General features: G+C 55.6%; 2 protein-coding genes across 13 annotated transcripts in view; both read left to right on the top strand.

Annotated features, from left to right (window-relative positions):
* The window catches only part of SUN1 (Sad1 and UNC84 domain containing 1), a 53,835-nt gene extending 49,957 nt beyond the window's left edge, over window positions 1–3,878 (top strand). For all 11 annotated transcript variants that reach the window (XM_082360612.1, XM_082360610.1, XM_082360603.1 and 8 more), the window contains 2 exons: window positions 1,575–1,667; window positions 2,060–3,878. In XM_082360612.1, coding sequence (XP_082216738.1) covers window positions 1,575–1,667; window positions 2,060–2,173 — 207 coding nt within the window. In that variant the 3' untranslated portion in view covers window positions 2,174–3,878. The remainder of the gene's footprint in view (window positions 1–1,574; window positions 1,668–2,059) is intronic.
* A 592-nt stretch (window positions 3,879–4,470) lies between these two features.
* GET4 (guided entry of tail-anchored proteins factor 4) lies at window positions 4,471–19,243 on the top strand. Of its 2 annotated transcripts, none has more exons than XM_082360649.1 (9): window positions 4,471–4,709; window positions 9,308–9,386; window positions 9,646–9,727; window positions 10,137–10,286; window positions 12,356–12,494; window positions 13,743–13,883; window positions 14,107–14,182; window positions 14,317–14,389; window positions 18,952–19,243. In XM_082360649.1, exons 1-9 carry the CDS (start codon window positions 4,564–4,566, stop codon window positions 19,035–19,037), a joined length of 972 nt encoding a protein of 323 aa, XP_082216775.1. In that variant the 5' UTR covers window positions 4,471–4,563; the 3' UTR covers window positions 19,038–19,243. The 2 variants fall into 2 exon arrangements, with proteins under 2 accessions (XP_082216775.1, XP_082216776.1); XM_082360650.1 differs by lacking the exon at window positions 4,471–4,709 and adding an exon at window positions 8,532–8,754.
* The last annotated feature ends 352 nt before the right edge of the window (window positions 19,244–19,595 follow it).

Below are 19,595 nucleotides of genomic sequence, written 5' to 3'. Positions count from 1 at the left end.
GTACAGAACAGAATGAGGACGTTGGGAAAAGAACATCCAGAATCCCAGCACCTATAGAAGTCACCATTAACACTGGTATTTTCCCTTAAAAAGTGCAGTTGAGGGACTTCCCTGGCCATCCAGTGGTTAAGACTCTGCGCTTCCACTGCAGGGGGCACGGGTTCAATCCCTGGTTGGGGAACTAAGATCTCGTGTGCCGAAAAAGAAGTGCAGTTGACCCAATACCATTCATAAAATTTCACTTCCTGCCTTAAAGAAACAAATTGACCATTAAGTACTTGTCCATGGCAGTGAACTTTACTGTACCAGTTTGAGGTGTACAGACAGCAGCAGCATCTGACGTCTGAATACATTAGAGCACCACCCCCCGTCACCCACGCTGGACCCCTTGCCCCGCTCACCCACAGGGTGTGAAGTGATCTCCACACGCTTCTTTAAAGAGCAGCACAGGGTGCCCTTGTCCACACCCCCAGTTCGCCGTTGTTGACTATTTCAACTCCCCACGTGTCAGGATAAGCCTCTTCGCTTTTTGGTGATCCTTCAGGCTAGACACTCAGGTGGCATTATGTTTCAGGGGTTCAAAGGGGGCCTTTGATTCATCGCACCATACGCATTGTTAGTATGAGAAGCGTTCTTTATCTTGTAGTTCCCTTTCTAATTGAGTCCTCTTTTTTTCTAAATCTCTGCTAATTTGATAGATCTTATTTTAATCTACATTTCTATGTATTTCACATGCATGTTTCCTTTTTTGTAGATTCTGGTTTTGTTTCTATTCATTTATCTTTCGGTATCTTAGTTTCCTTATGAATATTTGAGCTTTTTAATATAAAAATATTAATCGTGTTATTCTGTTACAGATATACTTCCCACTGTCGGTCTTAATTTTGTGTTTAGTTACACCTGCTCATTACCTGTAATTTCTTCCATGGCATTTTCGTACCTAGAAAGTCCTTTCCCTTTATGAAACAGACATTCAAATTAGTCACCTGTACTTCCTACTGGTTACTTTTTTATTGTGGGAAAATACACAGAACATAAAACTCACCATCTTAACCGTTTTTAAGTGTGCATGCAGTTCAGGGACATCAAGTACATTCACACTGTTGTACAGCCATCACCACTGTCATCTCCAGAATGCTTGTCATCTTCCCAAACTGAGACTCTGTCCCTGTTAAACACTGTCTCCTGTCCCCCAGCCCCCCGGCGCCCGTCCTGTCTTCTTGGCTGTGTGAGTGACCTCCTTGGGGCCCCACACTCTGCTGACCTGCTCTCCTTTCCCCAGGCTCATCACGTGCCCCTGGGTTTCCGCCTGGGAGCATGGAGGGCTACAGTGGGCCACGCGGGTGTTGAGTGTGTTCTGCTACCTGTTAGCCTGCCCTCTCCCAGCTTCAGTTTTCCTGATCTGTATAACGGGAGGAATAATGCCTGCCTCACGGGCTTTGTGATCTGCGAGAAGCCCTTAATAAAATGCCCAGCACACAGAGGGCCTTACTTTAATGGAACAGTAATTTCCCTCTCTCAGTTACCTCACTACCGTTTTTCCTTTATTTGGTGACTAGATGGTTTTGTTTCAGGGATTAGAAAATGAGAATCAAGAAGAAGGGCAGCTCCTGGGACAGTTTACCTACGACCAAGAAGGGGAGTCACTGCAGATGTTCCCTGCCCCGGTAAGGATCCTTGCGCTTCACACAGGCTTCAGGCTCCCGGGTCTCCTCACTGCTGCCTGCGTCCACAGGACTTGCCAACACTCACACAAGTGCCCACAGGGTGTGAGGGCCAACTTCTGAGAAAGTGGATCTGAGCTTCCTAGCTTTTGTTCCTGAATGAGCCTTTTTAGTATATAATTTGTTCTGCGTAAATGTGTCACAGGTGATGAGTTCTCAAGAGTTTCACCTGAACTTTGTGTCCTGTGATAGATGATGTAGTTCACGTTAAAAGCTTAATCTCCAACTTGGCTGTTTAATCTCAAATCTCTTACCTGGGGAAGTGATTGGGCTTGGTGGTAGTAATATGAAATAACTGTGATTTTTTTTTTTTTTCCCCCCCTCCTCAATTGCAGAAAAGACCAGAAAGAGCTTTCCAAATAGTGGAACTTCGGATTTTTTCTAACTGGGGCCATCCCGAATACACATGTCTTTACCGGTTCAGAGTTCATGGAGAGCCTATCAAGTAAAGAGACTACTCACGGTTCTTGTACATTTTGTATATATACTGGGACAGCCTGGAACACTGGAATCCTTCCTGGACGCGGGCATACAGAGAGCAGGATAATGTCACCCCTGAAATAAACGCACTGACTGCCAGCAGGACTTGCGCGTGGCAGCGATAAATGCTGACGCCCAGCTTGCTGTTCTGTCCACAGGAAACACTGCATGTTGACTGCTTGGGCTCAGAGACCCGCTAGCTACAGGTGGTCTCTGTGGAAATTCATTTGAATGTATGGTTCACAAAGACACTTACTTTTGGCCTGGGGGATTTGTTTTTGAACATAAAACTCTTTGTATTTGCTTGACATCAGGAACAAAGCAAAGGAAGTTAAAAGGTTTGGAGTGTTTTTGAAGCCTTGACAGCGGCCTTCACTGGCCCTTTTAAAGGACCTTCTGGGGCAGATATGTGTTCAACCCAGCACACGTTTCTTTCAGGGAAGAACAGTGTCACCAAAGTTCAGAGTTCTGAACTCCCTTTCTTTAGGGTGAGATTCTCCTCTATTCGGCACCAGTAGTTCTTTCAAGTCACTAGGTGGGGAAGTAATGAAAACGGGTTCTCCTGCCTAGTTTGCTCCCACTTCTGAGAACGATTTTCTGTCAGGTCTTGGCGTGTGAACATCTGTTCAGGAACCCTGGAGAGTTTCCCTTTGCAGGTTGAAGTGGGTCTGCTTCGAAAGGGGATGGTCTGGATCTACACAGACATGTAAATAGAGTTCTCAGGTCTCCACTGGGCTCATCCCATCGGATTTTCCCTGCAGTTTTAACTTCACACTATGAATAGGAACCAAGAAATCCAATCTTTTGGATATGTTCAGGTTTTGTTTTGAATTTTTCTGGAAAAGCAAACACTAACATGCTTTAAGTCTTTCAGAGGCTTATGCTTTTATTCCACTGATGGTTATTAAAGGAGATTGTCCATGATTGTGGCAAATTCATGAAACCAGGACATTTGGTGATTAGGTTTTCTTACAGCAGCACTTTGCACTGGCTCTGGTTGGGATTTGCCTTTTATTACAGCTGTTGGCCATTCTCTCTCAATTCCTGTGAGACTTGCTTTGGTTATAATTAGTATTTAATATTTTGACTATTTTACTGAGCAGACTTTATAAATGAGATATCTGCAAGGCACTTAAAGTGTTACAGATGTTTTACCTTAAAAATTATTTAAGTTTTATTGGGTTAAGACAGTCTTTTGGTGTACCATAAATGTTGTATTTTCAGAAAAAGATAAAATGATGGTGCTGACTGGTTTTCTGAAGAGTTTTACGTATATTGCACAACAGTCCTCAGATATACAAAAACTACATAAACTAGCATTTTTTTCACTCTTGTTAGAATTGAAACTAATGCCTATGCAGTTAAGTTGGGTAAAACGTATACAGATGTTTCATATATTAAAGGATACATATATAAATCAAAATTTCCTATATAAAACTAAATTTGGGAGATGGGGTGGAAATATTTTGAATATTAATTTATTTTTAAAGATGAGAGATAGGACTTTGTGCAATGTATTTTTGTAAATGCTTTTCAAAATATTTGTCATTGGTTGAGCTTCTTTCGCTGCCACCAAATTGGTAAGATGCTATCGAAACGTTTAAATAAAGAGTTTTAATTTTTAAAAAAATGCATGTGATATTTCAGATGAACAATAAACAGTGTGTTCCTTTCTGTACCTGCTTTGTCTCTGCCCCGGGCGGGGAGGGAGGGGAACACAGCGCGTGGAGCGGCCCCTCCCAGGACCCCTCTGGGCCGGGAGCGCATCCGGCCCGCGTTGTCGGGCCGCCGGACTCGGAGCCGCGTGCGTCCCCGCCGTGCGCGCCCCGCTCGCGGGCGTGTCTCCGCGCTTCCACACGAACCACTTACGAGAGAAGAGCGGCGTGTTTGGGTCTCGGGCGTCGGGGCGAGCGCTGATCCCGAGCGCCCGAGTGGGAAAGCTGCCCCGGGACCCCGAGCCGCCGGCATACCCGGAAAGTATTTATTGGAAAGTCTAAATACCTCAGCGGCCTCAGTTACAGCAAAGACCACCCTCCCCGCGCCAGAGCTGCAATCTCCCCGCTGCCTGCCCGCCATTGTAGCGTCAGCTCCGCCCCGCGGGGTCACGTGCCGCCCTCAGCCGCGCCCCCGCGGTCGTCTGCAGGCCGCGCCGTCACTCTCCGGATCCCCTCCCTTTGGTCGTGTGCCCGCCCTCCCCAGGCTGCGCAGGCCCGCCCCGCGGTCACGTGGACGCCCGCGCACCGCCCGCGGCTCCTCGTGAGCCACCGTAGAGGGCTTCGGGCGGCCGCCGGGACGGAAGCCGAGAGGCGCCGCCGACCGCGCCTGCGACAGCGTCAGCCCTGCGCGGAGCGCCGGCCCAATGGCGGCGGCGATGGCCGAGGAGAGCGCCCGGAACGGCGCCCGCAACCGCGGCGGCGTCCAGCGCGTGGAGGGCAAGCTGCGTGCCAGCGTCGAGAAGGGCGACTATTATGAGGCGCACCAGATGTACCGGACCCTCTTCTTCAGGTAGCCACTGCGCCGCGGCCGCCGCCTTCCAGGGCTTTCCGCCCGGCCGCCTCCCATTGGCCGCGCCGCGCCGCCCCGCGCCCCCATTGGCCCGCGCCGCTGCCCGTCGCCTGGGCGGTGGGAGCAAGGGCCGTGCGGTGGCCGGGGGAGGGCTGCGGCCCGGGAGCGAGGCCCGGGAGCGAGACCCGGGACCCCGACCCAGAACCGTGACCGAGACCCCAGACTCCGCCCAGACTCTGGACTCAGACGCAGACCGAGACCCCAGACCCAGCCCGGACTCTGGAAGCCGACGCAGACCGAGACCCCAGACCCGGCCCAGATTCTGGACTCCGACCCAAACCCCTGGTCGAGACCCCAGACCCAACGCAGACCCCTGATCAAGACCCCAGACCCGGCCCAGACTCCGGATCCCGCCCCAGACTCCGGACCCAGACCCAAAGCCCTGGCCGAGACCCCAGACTCCGGACCCAGACCCGAACCCCGGACGCAGACTCCGGACCCCAGTCCCCGGCCCAGACCGCCCTCCCCCTCCCCCGCCCCGACCCGAGCGCCTTTGGGTTTGAAGCCCCAGCTCCGAGTTCCACGGATTTCCTGCCTCTGGGAGTCCCGTCGCGAGGCTGTAAACATATTTCTCGTCTTGTTGTGTAGCCCTTGCTCACCCGAGTGTCTTGTTACTAAGCCAGCTGTTCCCATAAAGCCGGTATTTTTGTTGTACCTGCGCTGCCCGCTGGCCACGTGCGGCAGTTGAGCTTCTGAAATGCGAGTCCCTAACGGCCTGGGCGGTGAGGGTAAAAACACGGCCTTCAAAGACTTAAAGCAGAGAAAATGTCAGGTAATTAGTTAGGAACCTTCAACTCTTGAGCGCACGTTGAAGTGATGCTTGAATATATTGGATTAAATAAAATGTCTTTTTTTAGTGTGGCCTTAGGAATTTAGGTTTTCTTAAACCTAGCTCAGTTTTCTTTTGGACTGCAGTGTGTCACACCGTTTCTGCTGTCATGCAGCTACTGCTATAGTTTTTTAGTTGTTCTTACATGTGTAAGGCATTCCTGTATATTACACACGTTCTGTTAGCCTTCAGGTTTCTTGCCAGAAAGCATTTGAGACATTCGTTAGCATTTAAAGATAGTTTTAGAGGATTTAATCTGTTCTGTGGAATGCTTTTTCGTTCTAAACTGCTGCAGAACAGCAAATATTTTGCTATGATATCTAAAGGCAGTCATGCCTGCGTTACACCATTTGGGCCTAGATTTAAATTTTTTCTTTAAATAGTAAGTTGAATCAATATTCTGGGAACTCTGGCAGTACTTTCTGCTTTGGTTGTAGTTGGGTTTAGACGTAACGCTTCGTGTCCCAGACCGAGTTTGAGCTCTGTCGCCAGAGGACCAGGTAGGGGTGAGTTGGTTGGTCTTCACGGGATGAGCTAAAGATGTGAGTAGGCTTTAAGCTCTGTAACGTCGAGCGTTCGGCCTGGCGGCTTAGCCAGTCAGATCTGTGTGATGGGGAGCTTTCGTAGCGCTCAAGATTTGTCCCGGTGCTTGCTTTTCTTGGGGACTTTTATATAAGTATTTGCCCCAGTGACTAGTCAGCAAAACTGGATCTTCCCAAAGATAAACACGGCGTTCCTTGTTTTGAGCCAGTTCTGCAGTTGCTGCTGTACCAGGAACGTGATTGTTGATTAGCTTTGAAGAGGCCAGTCCCTGTGCCCAGAGTGTGCTTTGTGCTGACGTGGGGGCAGATGCAGGCTGTCCACCAGCCCGGCCTTGACCTGGGTTCGCATTCTCCCTCTGCTCTGTGACCTGTGATCCAGGACAACTTGTTGAATCTCTTCTCTGAGCCTTGGCTTCCTCTTTGATCTTTTAGGGGTTCCTACACCTCTTCAGAGCTGCTGAGAAGTAAGTGGTCTCCGGTGGGCCTCCGTGGGGGATGCGGTGGACTCAGGCGCGGTAGCAGTTGTGGCCGTCCGGGGGCCCAGCTGAAAAGGCCTGGAGTTGTCCCTGTCTCTGCTGGGTACCGTCCACGTTCGGACCTGCGATTGCAGCCCTGGTTTAGAGCTCTGCACGGGGGCCCTGAGAAGTCAGCTTTGCTCTTTTTATGTCTTTCTATAAATAAGTGCTTTTAAGTGTTTATATAAAATGTAAAACTTTATAGGTTTTGACATATGTACACACCCAAGAAATTATCACCAATCAAGGTACTGAAAATACCCATCATCCCCGAAAGCTTTCTCATCTGCCTTTACAGTGAATTTTTCACTGCTTCCCCCAGGCACCCACTGATCTCTCTGTCATGGTAGATGGGTTTGCATTTTCTGGAATTTTATGTAAGTAGAATTGTATAGTATGTTCTTTTTTTATTTGGCTTTTTGAATTCCCTCAGCATGATCATCTCAAGAGTCACCTTTATGTGTATCATTAGTTAATTTTTATTGTTGAGTGGTGTTCCATTGTATGGGTGGCCTACAGTTTACCCATTCACCTGTGGGATGAGTTCAGCAGTGTATGCTATTTTAATTCACTTACACTGTGTCCCCCAGCAGTTTGAGGAGGGGGAGGAGGAACTGGGCAGCCCGGGAGGTTGGACTTATGGGGGGGTGTGTGCTGCAGCCGGGGCAGGAGCCAATGGTTCTGAGAGAGGCCGAGCTCCGTCTCCTCGAAGGTGCGGGTGCCGTGGGCGCTCCCTTGTCTCTTCAGCCTTCTCTCTGCCGGGACGGGAGAGGGTCCGTTTTCCAGGCCTGATGGGTTATTGGTACTTTGGCGACTGCTCTGTAGGGTGGCCCGTGGCCTGGAGGGGCCTCTGCCCCCGCCGGGATTTAACTGTGAAAGGGGCCTCGCTGCCCAGGGGCTTTCCTGAGATGAGTGTCGATTGTGGATGTTTTGTGTCTTAAATGAAGAAATATTTTGAAAGAGGAACTTCAAACCTGTGTTCTCAACCACCTGGGGGTAGGATGGAGCGCCTGGGAGAGGGCGTGAGGTGGACACTGCGTCTGCGTCGTTAGTGTTAACGCTTGTGTCTATGCTCTGCTTTTTAAAAAAAAAGCGAAATGAACGACTGCACGGACGCAGCGCGTGGGGGGGGCTGCGGTGGGGGAGGGGCGGCGGTGCTCTGAGCCCCCAGGCCTCGGTGGCACCCCGTCCCCTCCGGCTCGGGCACCGGGAAGCCACGTCCGCCCTTCCCAGGGCTCTGCGGTGCCCAGCGAGCACGTCGGACTTTCAGGGTGCCTGTCACTGCTGCGGGGTTTCCAGCGTTCCTGGACCCGCGGCGGGCAGCTCCAGGCCCTCCTGCGGGGCAGGGCTGCCCAGGGCTGTGTGGCTACGGTCACTGGGAGCCGGAGGTCACTGGGAGCCGGAGCCGGAGCCGCCGCCCCAGGAATCCAGCCTGTCTGCCTCTCGGGGCTCTGCTCCCTCCCCAACTTTCTAGGCGTTCATCTCTTGCTGTGCCTCGGGGAGGAGAGTCCGGAGCCCTGTCGTGTCCCCAGGCTGCGTGACTGTCCCTTAGGAGGCGTGCCCACCGTCCAGACGTCTGTGCCGGTGGCGGTGCGAGGGCTCATTTTTCCAGAAGCCCCCGTTCCGTGCCCACGACCCACAGGTGCCCCGGTCTGCTCCTCGGGGTGCGGGATTCTCCTCCTGGTCCCCCCCCGGGGGCTGACCGGGACGAGGCTGGTGCAGAAAAGCCCTTTTCTGTGGTTGGTCCCCGCCTGAGCCTCGGGCCGCGAGCCAGAGGGCAGCGGGCGCCCCCCCCCCCCCCCCCCCGTCTCCGTCTCCGGCGCCCCTGCGGGCGGCGTGCGTCTCTGACTCCGCTTGTCTGGGTCGGGACGCAGGTCTGACCGGCTGGGCGGGTTTCCTTCCTGATCCTCCCTGAGAGGAACGTGCAGCCAGTGGGCTCGGTGTCCTGCGCTCAGCTCGGGCCTGGCCCTGCCCCCCTGAACGTCCGTCTCACTTGTCGTGGACGGGGCATCCTTTCTGTCCTGTGTGTGCCGAGTTGCCTGTGAGGCTCTCGTCCGTCTGCAGTTCGGGAAGCCGGCTTTTCCCAGCTTCCGTCCCTGGTGAGAAACGTTCCAGGTGGAAAGTGGTCGGGGTGGAGGGGGCAGCAGAGGGGGCAGCACGGCAGGCCCTCGGCCCCAGCACGTGGCCCTCGCCCGGTTCTCGCTGCCCCTCACCACAGCCAGGCCTGGGCTTGAAGCTGGAAGTGGCCCCCGGCCCCTCGCTGGTCCCTCTGCTGAGACCCCTGCCCAGCTGCAGGGAGGCTCTGCTTCCGGCTCCTGGCCCGTTTGGGCGGAGAGAGTGCCTGGCACCCTGTCGTCAGCCGGCGCTGCTGCTGCCCCGGGGTGCCTCGTGGGCGGAAGGGCTGGGCCATGGGCGCCCAGCGCCAAGCCTGACAGACGGGGGTCGGGGGCAGCTCCGGGAGGAGCCCTCGGGACCCGAAGCCCAGCTCCGCTCTGTTCTCAGCGGAGGAGTATGTGGGGCGGGTGCTCGCTTCCTGCTCGGATGCCAAATCTTTGGGATCTGATCTCCGAAACCACCCCTGTGAGTGGGTGGCCGTGCTTCGCGGCCTGTGAGATCCCGGACCTGGCCGGCCCTGCCCTTCTCTCTGTGCAGGTACATGGCCCAGAGCAAGCACGCCGAGGCCCGCGAGCTCATGTGCTCAGGCGCCCTGCTGTTCTTCAGCCACGGCCAGGTGAGCCGTCTGCCCGGGGCCAGGGTTGGCATGGGGCGTCCAGGGAGAGGCCTGGTGGGGAGCCTGGGCCGAGCGTCCCCGTGTCCCAGCACCGGTGTGGGACCTGAGGGCTAGTGGCCTTGGTGCTCAGAACCATCTCTTAGGTGCAGTCGGTCGCCAGTTTCTAACTGGAAACCAGAGCCACTGCCCAACCTCACCGTCTTCTGAAAATGGGCCAGAGCCTCGCTTCCCACTGACAGTCCTTTTGTACGTTTTATAGCAAAACAGTGCGGCTGATTTGTCCATGCTGGTCCTGGAGTCGCTGGAGAAGGCGGAGGCCGAGGTGGTCGATGAGCTGCTGGGTGAGACAGAGTGGACACGCGTGCCGTTGCCACATCACCGTACCGTTCCCCCGCCCCCCCCCCCCCAAACGCACCCAGCCTCCCTGGCACGCGGTGGGTGCCACGTGGTCTGGAGCCCCTGCCCCGTTGGGCGAGCCCTTCTGCGAGCTGCCCGGCCGGAAAGGCGCACGCGGATCCCCGCTGGGGCAGCCCCCCTCCCTTCTGCTCCCCGACGCAGGCTCAGCTGTGGGGAGGCATCACGGTGAGGACGGTCGGGGTGGCCCCAGGACCCCACCGCTGTGCCTGCCACTTCTCCGCTTTCTTTCAACGTGAAACAGTTGTTTTTAATTCACTTCTGTGAGACGCACGATACAGATCAGAAGCAGCCACGGGTCCCTCTGGGTCAGGCTTGTGTGCGTGTCGTTTGCAGAAAGTCTGGCCAAGCTGTTCAGTCTGATGGATCCCAACTCCCCGGAGCGAGTGGCGTTTGTGTCTCGAGCCCTGAAGTGGTCCAGTGGGGGGTCCGGGAAGCTGGGCCACCCCCGGCTCCACCAGCTGCTGGCCCTCACCCTGTGGAAAGGTAGGCCGTGGGCCCGTGGCTGGGCAGGGGCTCCTGCGGGCAGGTGGGCCAGGGAACAGGCGGCCCTCCTGATGCTCTCGGGGCCGCTGCTGGCGGGGTCTGTTCGGATCAATTAAAATCATCTGCGCTGCTGACGGGGGTTGGGGGGTGGCGGCCCTCTGAGTCTCACGGCCTCCGCGTCTGGCTGAGTGTGAACACCTGCTGCGCTCGGGTGGGCGGCGCGTTCTCTTGTCTGGAGCTTCCGGTCCCCCACGGGCCACCCGCTCCCCCGCGCTGGGGCCTCCTTCCAGGACGTCCTTCCCCTGCCGGCGTTCTGCCAGCACTTCTCTTGTCCTCTAAGTGAGCGTTTGCGGGGGCTGCTCGGTCCACGCGAGGGGGTCGTGTCCCGGGCTCAGGCACAGGAAGGGGAGCGGCCTGAGCCGCTCCTGGGCGGGTGTGAGGGAGCTGTGCCGGCCGAGGGGTCTGGGCCCCGCCGGCCAGGTCGACTCTGTGCCTCGTCCTCACGGGCGTCACCTGGGCGGGGGCAGGCGGAGGGACGGCGACCTTGGGCAGGTGCCTTGGGACCGCGCGAGCGGGCCCGACCGCGTGTGTCTGAGGCTGTGGGAACTTGGAAGGTCTAGACGCTCCGTCGTCTAGACCTCTGGACGCCGTGCTGGGGCTCTGTCGGCGGATCCGTTCAGCCAACAGCCGCCCTCCGCACTGCCTCGTCGGCCGGGCGGGCCGCCTGCAGCATCAGTACCTCGATTCACACCCGCCTCACGCAGCCTGTGTGCCAGGGTGCCAGGCAGAGCTGGAGGGGGCCCGTGTCCGCGGGACCCGTGTTAGCGGGACCGGCGCCTGGCGCGAAGCAGGGCGTGTGGCGCCTGCTCAGAGGCCTCGCCGGGGTCGAGCGCTGTTAAGCTCTCGTATATTTAACATTGAATGTTTGAACCTCGAGACCTAAGCATCTTAAGGGGTCGCGTCAGGCACAGATGGCGAGTGAGGCCAGCGGGCCCCTGCGCCATGGGAGGCCGTGCTGAGGGGTGTCTGCAGGGCCCCGGCGGTGGGTGGCCTCCGGGCAGGCGTGGGGTGTGGCCCGGGGCCCGCCATGCTGTGCAGGGCGCCGTGGGAGACCTGCCTGCCCTCGGTGTCCCCGCTCCACTGGGGTCTCGCGCGGGTGCCTCTCCGGGGCTTGAGGGTGCCTGGTGACCTGCCGGATTTCTCTTCTCACGTGGAGGCTCTAAAACCAAAAGGTCGCTCTTGGGGTTGGAGGGAGAGGAGACCAACAAAATGCAGCCACGCAGAGCGGGCTCTTCCCCGAGGTCGCCCTGCAGCGCTGGGAGCCTATGCTGGGGGGCAGCGGTGATCTGGGGGTGCCCAGGCGGGAGGAGAGTGCTGGTGGAAGGTGGGAGAAGGCCTAGCCCGGGAGGCGTGCCCTCTGTCCTGAAGGAGAGGGAGCCGGTGCGGCGTGTGAGTGGGAACTGGGGGGCTGCCCTGGAGCTGGGTCTCTGCCTTAGCACTGCTGACTCCGGGCGTCATCCCTGGGCTCCCCAACTAGGTGCCAGAAGCCCCCCAGCTGTGACGGCTGACACCGGCTCCAGACCTTTCCCTGTGTCTGGAGGAGGGGTCGAGTCGCTCTGGGCGAGAGCCATCGGCGTGGAAGGTGGATCCACGGGGGAGGAGGGGGTGTGTGTGTCCAGGTGAAACTGGGGAGGTTGGGAGTTTGGTCGCTTTTCAAGAAAACAGACCGTTAGAACCCACGTAGAGCTCAGTAGCCGGTTTAGAGTCAAAGGCTCCCAACAGCGGAGCAGCAGAGGAAGCACCGTGCCTGGAGAGCCGGCGTCCAGCCCTGTCCTGGCTCCTGTCAGAACGGCGGACTCGGGGCCCAGAGGGCCGCCGGGCTCCGCTGTGCACACGCCCCACTGGCGGGACGCCGCCTTCCTGACCGACTCCCAGGTGACCCCGACTTGAGTGGGGACACAGCCCGGGTGGACGTCAGTGCGGCGATGACGTGGGACCGCCGTCCTCCCTGCCTGCGGGGCGGGGGGAGGAGGGGGCACTCACAGCGGCCTCCTTGCCTGCCCCCGCAGAACAGAACTACTGCGAGTCCCGGTACCACTTCCTGCACTCCAGCGACGGCGAGGGCTGCGCCGACATGCTGGTGGAGTACTCCACGGCCCGGGGCTTCCGCAGCGAGGTGGACATGTTCGTGGCCCAGGCTGTCCTCCAGTAGGTACCCGCTTGCTGTCCGGCCCTTGCGTCCGTGGCCTCCTGGGGTCCAGGGCTGGCCTCTGGTTGAGCCTCGCGTGAGGACAGGCCTGCAGTCACTCAGCGTCCCACACGCAGCTCACGTCCCCCATTGTGACCCTGCTGCTGACCTCCGGGCACCCCAGACGTGGCCCTCAGCTCCCCTAGGCCGCCTTGTGATGTTTCCATTGGTGGTAGAAGTACTTCCTGTGCTTTAAATGAGCGTTTTGTTGCCACTGATTTTCTGTTCCCCCTTATGTATCACGTTTGGGGGCGCTGGTTAGTGTTGTGCAACTGCTTTTTTAGGGCACATACATTCACCAAACTTTCAGCCTCCTGGGGTGTGAAGTACGCGTGCATCACAGCCTTTGTTCAGAGGCCGTTTGCCTTCCCAGGTGTTTTGTGCATCCAGACGCGGTGATGGGGTATCGCCCGCCCGCTCCCCGCCTCAGCTCTGTGTCTCTGCCTCTCTGTCCCAGTTGGGCCTCCTCCTCTTTTGTTTTCTTCCGACAATTTATTTTGAAACACAGCAGCGTCGCCAGAGGCGTGAGCACCCTGTGGGGGTCACACAGCCGAGAGCACACGTTTGGTGACCTGGGGCCTGACCTCCCTTCCCAGTGGACCATGTGTTTGTCCCACCATGTGTTTGTCGATGAGATTCCTCCCTCCCAGAAGAGCACTTGGATCTGGTGGCCGGGCCTTGGGATGGGGTGTGTCCCATGAGTTGGGGTGGACGGGGAGCTTCCGAGCTCCCACAAGTCACCACTTGTTGCTGAATCTGTGACTTTGAAAACGAAACTTGTTTAAAATCCAGAACTCGCTGGCCCTGGGTTTGGCATGTGGTGCCAGTGTTTCCTCTGGCGTGAGCCCTTTCTCGTCCATCCGTCTTTGTCGAGGGCGTGCACCACAGTAAAGTCCGGCCGTGGACACGTCCTCCACGGGGCGGAAACAGGAGCCGGGGCAGCCTCTGGGCCACCGTGCTCTCGCGGGCAGGGGCAGACAGGTGTGGGACAGGTTCAGGGCGCCCCGCTGTCTCCTGGATCTGCTGACCTTGAACATGTCACCTTGTCAAGTTAGTTCTCCCTGGCCGTAAACCTTGGGACTCCCTGGGGTGGCTGGTGCCCTCGGGGTGTTGCACGGGGGCACAGGGCCCTCTGGGCAGGCGCTTGTAGAAACCTGTTTCCTCCTCCTCCGGTCAGGTGTGCCCACTCACTGGGATGTTATTTCCAGGTTTCTCTGTTTAAAAAACAAAAGCAGCGCGTCAGTGGTGTTCACGACGTACACACGGAAACATCCGTCCATCGAGAGCGGCCCTCCCTTCGTGCAGCCCCTGCTCAACTTCATCTGGTTTCTGCTGCTGGCCGTCGATGGGTGAGCGTGGGTGTGCGTGTGGGTGTGGGTGTGTAGAGGCGTGTGGGTGAGGCGTGTGCACGTGCTTGTGCGGAGGGGCGTAGACGTGTACGTGGAGGCACGCAGAGATGTGTGGGTGAGCGTGCGTGTGCCTGTGGGTGTGGGTGTGTAGAGGCGTGTGGTTTCTGTTCACGTCCTCGGTCTTGCGTGGGCATCGGCTATGCCGCGCTCTGTCCTGTTCCAGGGGGAAGCTGACGGTGTTCACGGTGCTGTGTGAGCAGTACCAGCCGTCCCTCCGGCGGGACCCCATGTACAACGAGGTGAGCGGCGGGGGGCGGGCTGAAGCCGGCGACTCCGGGCAGCCGCCGGAGGGGGAAGGGGAGAGACGCTGCGCGGGGTCCGCGTGCAGCCTCGGGCTCAGCGCCCTCCGCGACCACGCCTGTGCCTCTTCCAGTACCTCGACCGGATAGGACAGCTGTTCTTCGGCGTGCCGCCCAAGCAGACGTCTTCCTACGGAGGCTTGCTAGGTGAGGGGCCCGTGGGTCGGGGGCTCGTAGTGGGGGCTTGTGGGTGAGGCCCAGAGCGTGGTGTGCTGGCCGGGGGAGCGGAGCAGGCAGGGGCCTGGAGCGGGGCCCGGTGCCAGCAGGAGGGTTGCGGGCTCCCAGCTGTTTCCCCCTGCGTGTTCCCCAAGCAGAACTCGTAGGGCCCCCGATGAATAATCGTCCCCTGGGGTCCCTCTCCGTTGGCCACAGAATCGAAGCCAGATTTCTTTTTTTTGTGGTAAAATACACATTACGTGCAATTCCCCACCTTAACCGTGTTTAAGTACGCAGGACAGTTGTGTGAACTACATGCACACTGTTGTGCAGCGGATCTCCGGAACTTTCCGTCTTCCCAAACTGAGACTCTGCCCCCATTAAACACTGGCTCCCAGTCCCCACCCCCTACTTTCTGTCTCTGTGAACCTCCAGGGACCTCACATAAGTGGCATCACACAGTGTCCTCCTGTGCCGGCTTATGTCACTGTCAGGTTCAACCCTGTTGTAGCAGGTGCTAGGATTTCCTTCCTTTTTAAGGCTGATTCATGTTCCATCGTGTGGATAAGACTGCGTCTTCAGTGGACACCTGGGTTCTTCCACCTGTGGCTGCTGTGAATGTGGGTGTGCAAGTTATCTCCTTAAGGTCTTGCTTCCAGTTCTTCTGGGACACCCAGAAGCAGAATTGTTGGATCTGTTTAATTTTTTGAGGAAACGCCACACTGTTTTCCCACAGCAGCTGCTCCCACAGCAGGGCACAGGGGTCCCAGTTCCTCCACATTTTTGCCAACAGTTGCTGTTTTCTGGTCTTTTTGACAGTAGTCATCTTATTAATGGGTCTGAGGTGGTGTCTCTGTTTTGATTGTCCTGATTTGCATTTCCCTAGTGACTAAGCACTTTGCGTATCTTTCGCGTGCTTATTCGCCATTTGTGTGTATGCCTGTTCGTGTCATTTGCTTATTTTTGAATCATGTTGGTTGTTTTACAAGTTCTCTACACTGGGTATTAATTCCCTCCCAGATATATGATTTGCAAATATTTTCTCCCATTCTGTGGGTTGCCTTTTTTATTTATTTTTTTAAGACTTTATTTTTTTAAAGCAGTTATAGATTCACAGCAAAATTCAGAGGACGGTACAGAGATTTCGCATAAATACCCCTTCCCCGCCACAGGTGCAGCCTCCCCATCATCAGCATCCCCAGCAGGTGGTACGTTTATCATGGGTGAACCTGCATTGACGTGTCATTATCACCCAAGGTCCAAAGCATTGATACATTAATTAGGGTTCGTTTTTGGTGTTTACGTTCTGTGGGTTTGGACAAAGGTGTGAGGACGTGTATCCGCCATTACAGTATTGTGCAGAGTCGTTGTGGTGCCCTGAAAAATTCTCTTGTGTTCCACCTGTTCATCCTTCCCTCCCTTGTTGCCTTTTTACTCCCTGGATTGTCTTTTGATGCACAAAATATTTTACTTTTCATGAAGTCTAATTTGTCTATTTTCCTTTTGTTGCTTCTGCCTTTGGTGTCATTTCCAAATCCAGTGTCACAAAGCTTTTGCCCTGTGGTTTCTTCTAAGAGTTTTATTATTTTAGGTCTTCCATTTAGGTCCTTGATCCATTTTGAGGTGGTTTTTTTATGTGGTGTTTTACTTATATAAGGGTCCAGCTTCATTCTTTGGCATGTGGATTTCCAGTTTTCCCAGCACCAGTTGTTGAAAAGACTGTCCTTTCCCCATCAAGTGGGCACAGAACCCTTGTCAAAAATCATTTGACCATATATGCGAGGATTCATTTCTGGGTTCTGTATTCCATTGGTCGATGTCTGTCTCTATGCCAGGACCACACTCTTTTGATGACTATAGCTTTGTAGTAAATTTTGAAATGAGAAAGTGTGAGACTTCCACCTTTGTTCTTTTTCAAGATTGTTTTGGCTATTTGAGTCCCCTGAGATTCCGTATGAATTTTAGGATGGGTTTTTCTATTTCTGCAAAAAAATGTTTTGGGGATTTGAGATTTCATTCAATCTGTAGATTGCTTTGGGTAGTATGACATTTTAACAATATTAAGTCTTTTAGTCTAGGAACATGGGATGTTTGCATTTATTTACGTCTTTAATTTCTTTCAGGAATTTTTTGTAGTTTTGATTGTACAATTTTTCACCTCTTTGGTTAAGCTAATTACTAATATTTTATTCTTTTTGATGCTATTGTAAATGGAATTGTTTCTGTAAATAAGTTATTTTGTAGACTCTTCAGAAATTTTTACAAGTAAAATCATATCACTTGCAAGCAGATAATTTTACTACTTTTTTTCAACTTGGAATTCTTTTATTTCTTTTTCTTGCCTAATTGCTCTGGCTAGAACTTGAGGTTCAGTTGACCCTTGAACAACATGGAGGTTAGGGGTGCTGATCCCCTGCACGGTTGAAAATTGGTGTATTAACTTACAGTTGGCCCATCGTATCTGTGGATTCAACCAACTGCGGACCAGGTAGTGCTTTAGTATGCATATAGAAAAACATGCACGATACGTGGGCCCGTACGGTGCAAACCCGTGTCGTTCAGGGGTCACCTGTACCATGTTGAACAGAAGTGGTGGGAGCAGCATCCTTGCCTTGTTCCTGATCTCAGAGGAAGAGCTTTGAATCTGTCGCCGTTGAGTGTGACGTCTGCTGTGGGTTTTTCATATATGCCTTGTATTACATCATAATATGAGAGGGTTTCCTTATGTTCTTTCTTGGTGAGTGTTTTTATGAAAGAGTGTTGAATTTGTCAAATGCATTTTGTGCATCATTTGAGATGATCATTGGTTTTTTTTCCTTCACTCTATTGTGGTGTATCATGTTGATTGATTTTCACATGTTGAGCCATCTTTGCATTCCAGGAACAGATCCCACTTGGTCTTGGTGTCTGATTCTTTCACTATGCTGCTGAATTCGGTTTGCTAGTATTTTGTTGAGGATTTTTGCACCAGTGTTCATAAGGGATATTGGTCTGTAGTTTTCTTTCCTCATAGTGTCTTGTCTGGGTTTGGTATTGGAAGGATGGGTGGTACTAATTCAGTAGCTTCCCCAGTGAAGCCGTGAGGTTCAGGGTTTTTCTTTGTTGGGAGAGATTACACAGTCTCCTTACTCATTAGAGTCTATTCAGAGTATGTATTTCTTTGTGCTTCAGTCTTGGTAGGCGCTGGTGGCCAGATTGCTGGTCCTGCCTCTCAGGGCCAGGCCACCTCCCCGCGTCCTGCCCGTTCTTCTGATGCAGCCTCGGGGCTCCGAGACCACTTGAGTCCTAATCGGCCTCCTGCCCTCCAGCAGGGTGGGCACCAGTGTAGTCCTGCACTTAAAAGTGGGTATTGCCCTCCTTAGTGTTCTAAGTTTTATTTTTGAATAGGTAAAGCTTGTCTCACAGAGTCCAGGTGGCAGGCTCGTACCCAGCCCTGCCGCTGTCCCATGGTGACTTGCAGGCCAGGCAGTGCTAGGTTTCCTTAGCTTCCTCCCGGTGGGAACTTTGCAGACATCAGACGGCCTGCAGTGGCAGGACCGGGGGGGCAGCCCCTCGGCGCTTGGTCACGCTGCTCCGCTGTGCTGTTGCTTGTGGCCCTGCCTCATGGGGCTCTCTGTGTGTGCGTGGGGGGGTGGAATGAGCGTCTGTCGTTTCCGTGGCCATCGTCAAACTGTGCTCCGTGCAAAGGTCTTCCTGTCTCCCAGATTATTTTATAAACTGTTTCCCCTTAAATGCAAGTTGGACTTTTTACCTGTAAACTGGGTCTGTCTGGAGGTTTAGTGGAAGGTGTGGGGGGCCACTTCCCATCTCCAGGCTCTCGTGTCACGGCCACTCGTCTCGGTGGCTGTGTCCTTTCCTGCCCACACCTCGGGCATCTGCAGCGCCTGTCCGTCCACAGTCGTGGTGACATTTTAGCATGTTCAGTCTCGGGCTGCCGTGACTGTCAGCTACTGCGTTCCCGTCTGACTCTCTGCGTTTCCCCACAGAACTTCCAACCGCAGCGGCGCCAGGTGCGGTGACTGGGCCGAGTTCACTGCAGCGCGAGGAGGGTTTTACCCTGAGGGCACTGCTGGCCCTTTGTTTGTTGTTCCCCTTTGCGAGTCGGTTTAGGGCACTTTTTAAACTTTGCTTTTCTATTGACATGACAGTTCTTTGGATAAAAATTCGGTAAAAAGGAGTGTCCATCTTGACAAGGCCCACGGCGGTTAACGTTGTTATGTGCAGCCTTTGGGACTGTAACGTCTGACTTCGGTCACTGGCGACTCACCTGCCGCTCGGCCACCCGTGGTCCTCCCGGGCCCGTCCTGGCGGCCGTGCGGTGCCCCCTCGACGGGCACCTGGGTCTTCTCCCCCGCGGCCCCAGCAGAATCCCTGCGTCTCCGGGCGCAGCAGACAAATTTCTGCGGCGAGACCCCCGGATGGGGCGCCGGGGTTCGGCTGCTGTTGCCTCGCCAGGCCCCGGTCACGGCGCCACGGGAGGAGGCGGCGTCCGGGGGCCGGGCGGCGGGCGAGGGGCGGCCGTGGCCCTGACAGCGCCGCGCGCCTCCTTCCAGGGAACCTTCTGAGCAGCCTCATGGGCTCCTCGGAGCAGGAGGGCGAGGACAGTCAGGACGACAGCAGCCCCATCGAGCTCGACTGACGCCCGCGGACCTGCACGGACTCGGCCTGGACCGCGGCGGGTGCGGCTCCCGATGCGGGTCCAGACCCGGGCCCCCCGGCTCCGGCCGAGGCCGAGGGGCCGCACGTTGGGTGTTCTGGGGCTGCCGGGGCCGTGCCGGCCGGGCCGCCGTGTACCTTGAGATGACCCCAATAAAGCACAGGCCCTGCCGCGCCTCCTCTCCCGGCCCTCGTGTCTGGTTTGCTTGGGGAGGGCTCGGTCTTGTACGGGAGGGCCCTGTGCACGCAGCGGGGGTGCCGTGCCCCTCAGGTGGGGCGGGGGTGGCCTGGCACGTGTCCTGGGGAGCGCCTGGGCGGCCGCTCCATGCCACACCCCAGGAGCTGCGGCCGAGCGCCCAGCCGTTCGGAATGGCGTCTCGTCTGGGAGGCTGCAGGACCATCCACCGTCGTGGGGCAGTACTTATTGTCTCCGGGTGATTGCTTCCTTTGACCTGATGTTCTAGGTTTTAACCAAACCATCAGCCCAGGAACGAGCAGATCTGTCCCTTCGCACTGATGTGTGTCAGATGCCCCAGGATAG

The sequence above is a fragment of the Balaenoptera borealis genome (assembly GCF_965194805.1).
Source record: "Balaenoptera borealis genome assembly, chromosome: 16".
In the NCBI taxonomy this organism is placed as follows: domain Eukaryota; kingdom Metazoa; phylum Chordata; class Mammalia; order Artiodactyla; family Balaenopteridae; genus Balaenoptera; species Balaenoptera borealis.
The sequence above is the reverse complement of the archived record's forward strand: the minus strand, read 5'-3'. Positions and strand labels throughout refer to the sequence as shown.

Bases quoted from the DNA above. Each gene is read 5' to 3' on its own strand.
- GET4 (XM_082360649.1), top strand. From the start codon at position 4,564: ATGGCGGCGGCGATGGCCGAGGAGAGCGCCCGGAACGGCGCCCGCAAC. The intron at 10,287-12,355 runs GTAGGCCGTGGG...CTGCCCCCGCAG, and splicing joins GGCCCTCACCCTGTGGAAAG to AACAGAACTACTGCGAGTCC. The intron at 13,884-14,106 runs GTGAGCGTGGGT...GTCCTGTTCCAG, and splicing joins CTGCTGCTGGCCGTCGATGG to GGGGAAGCTGACGGTGTTCA.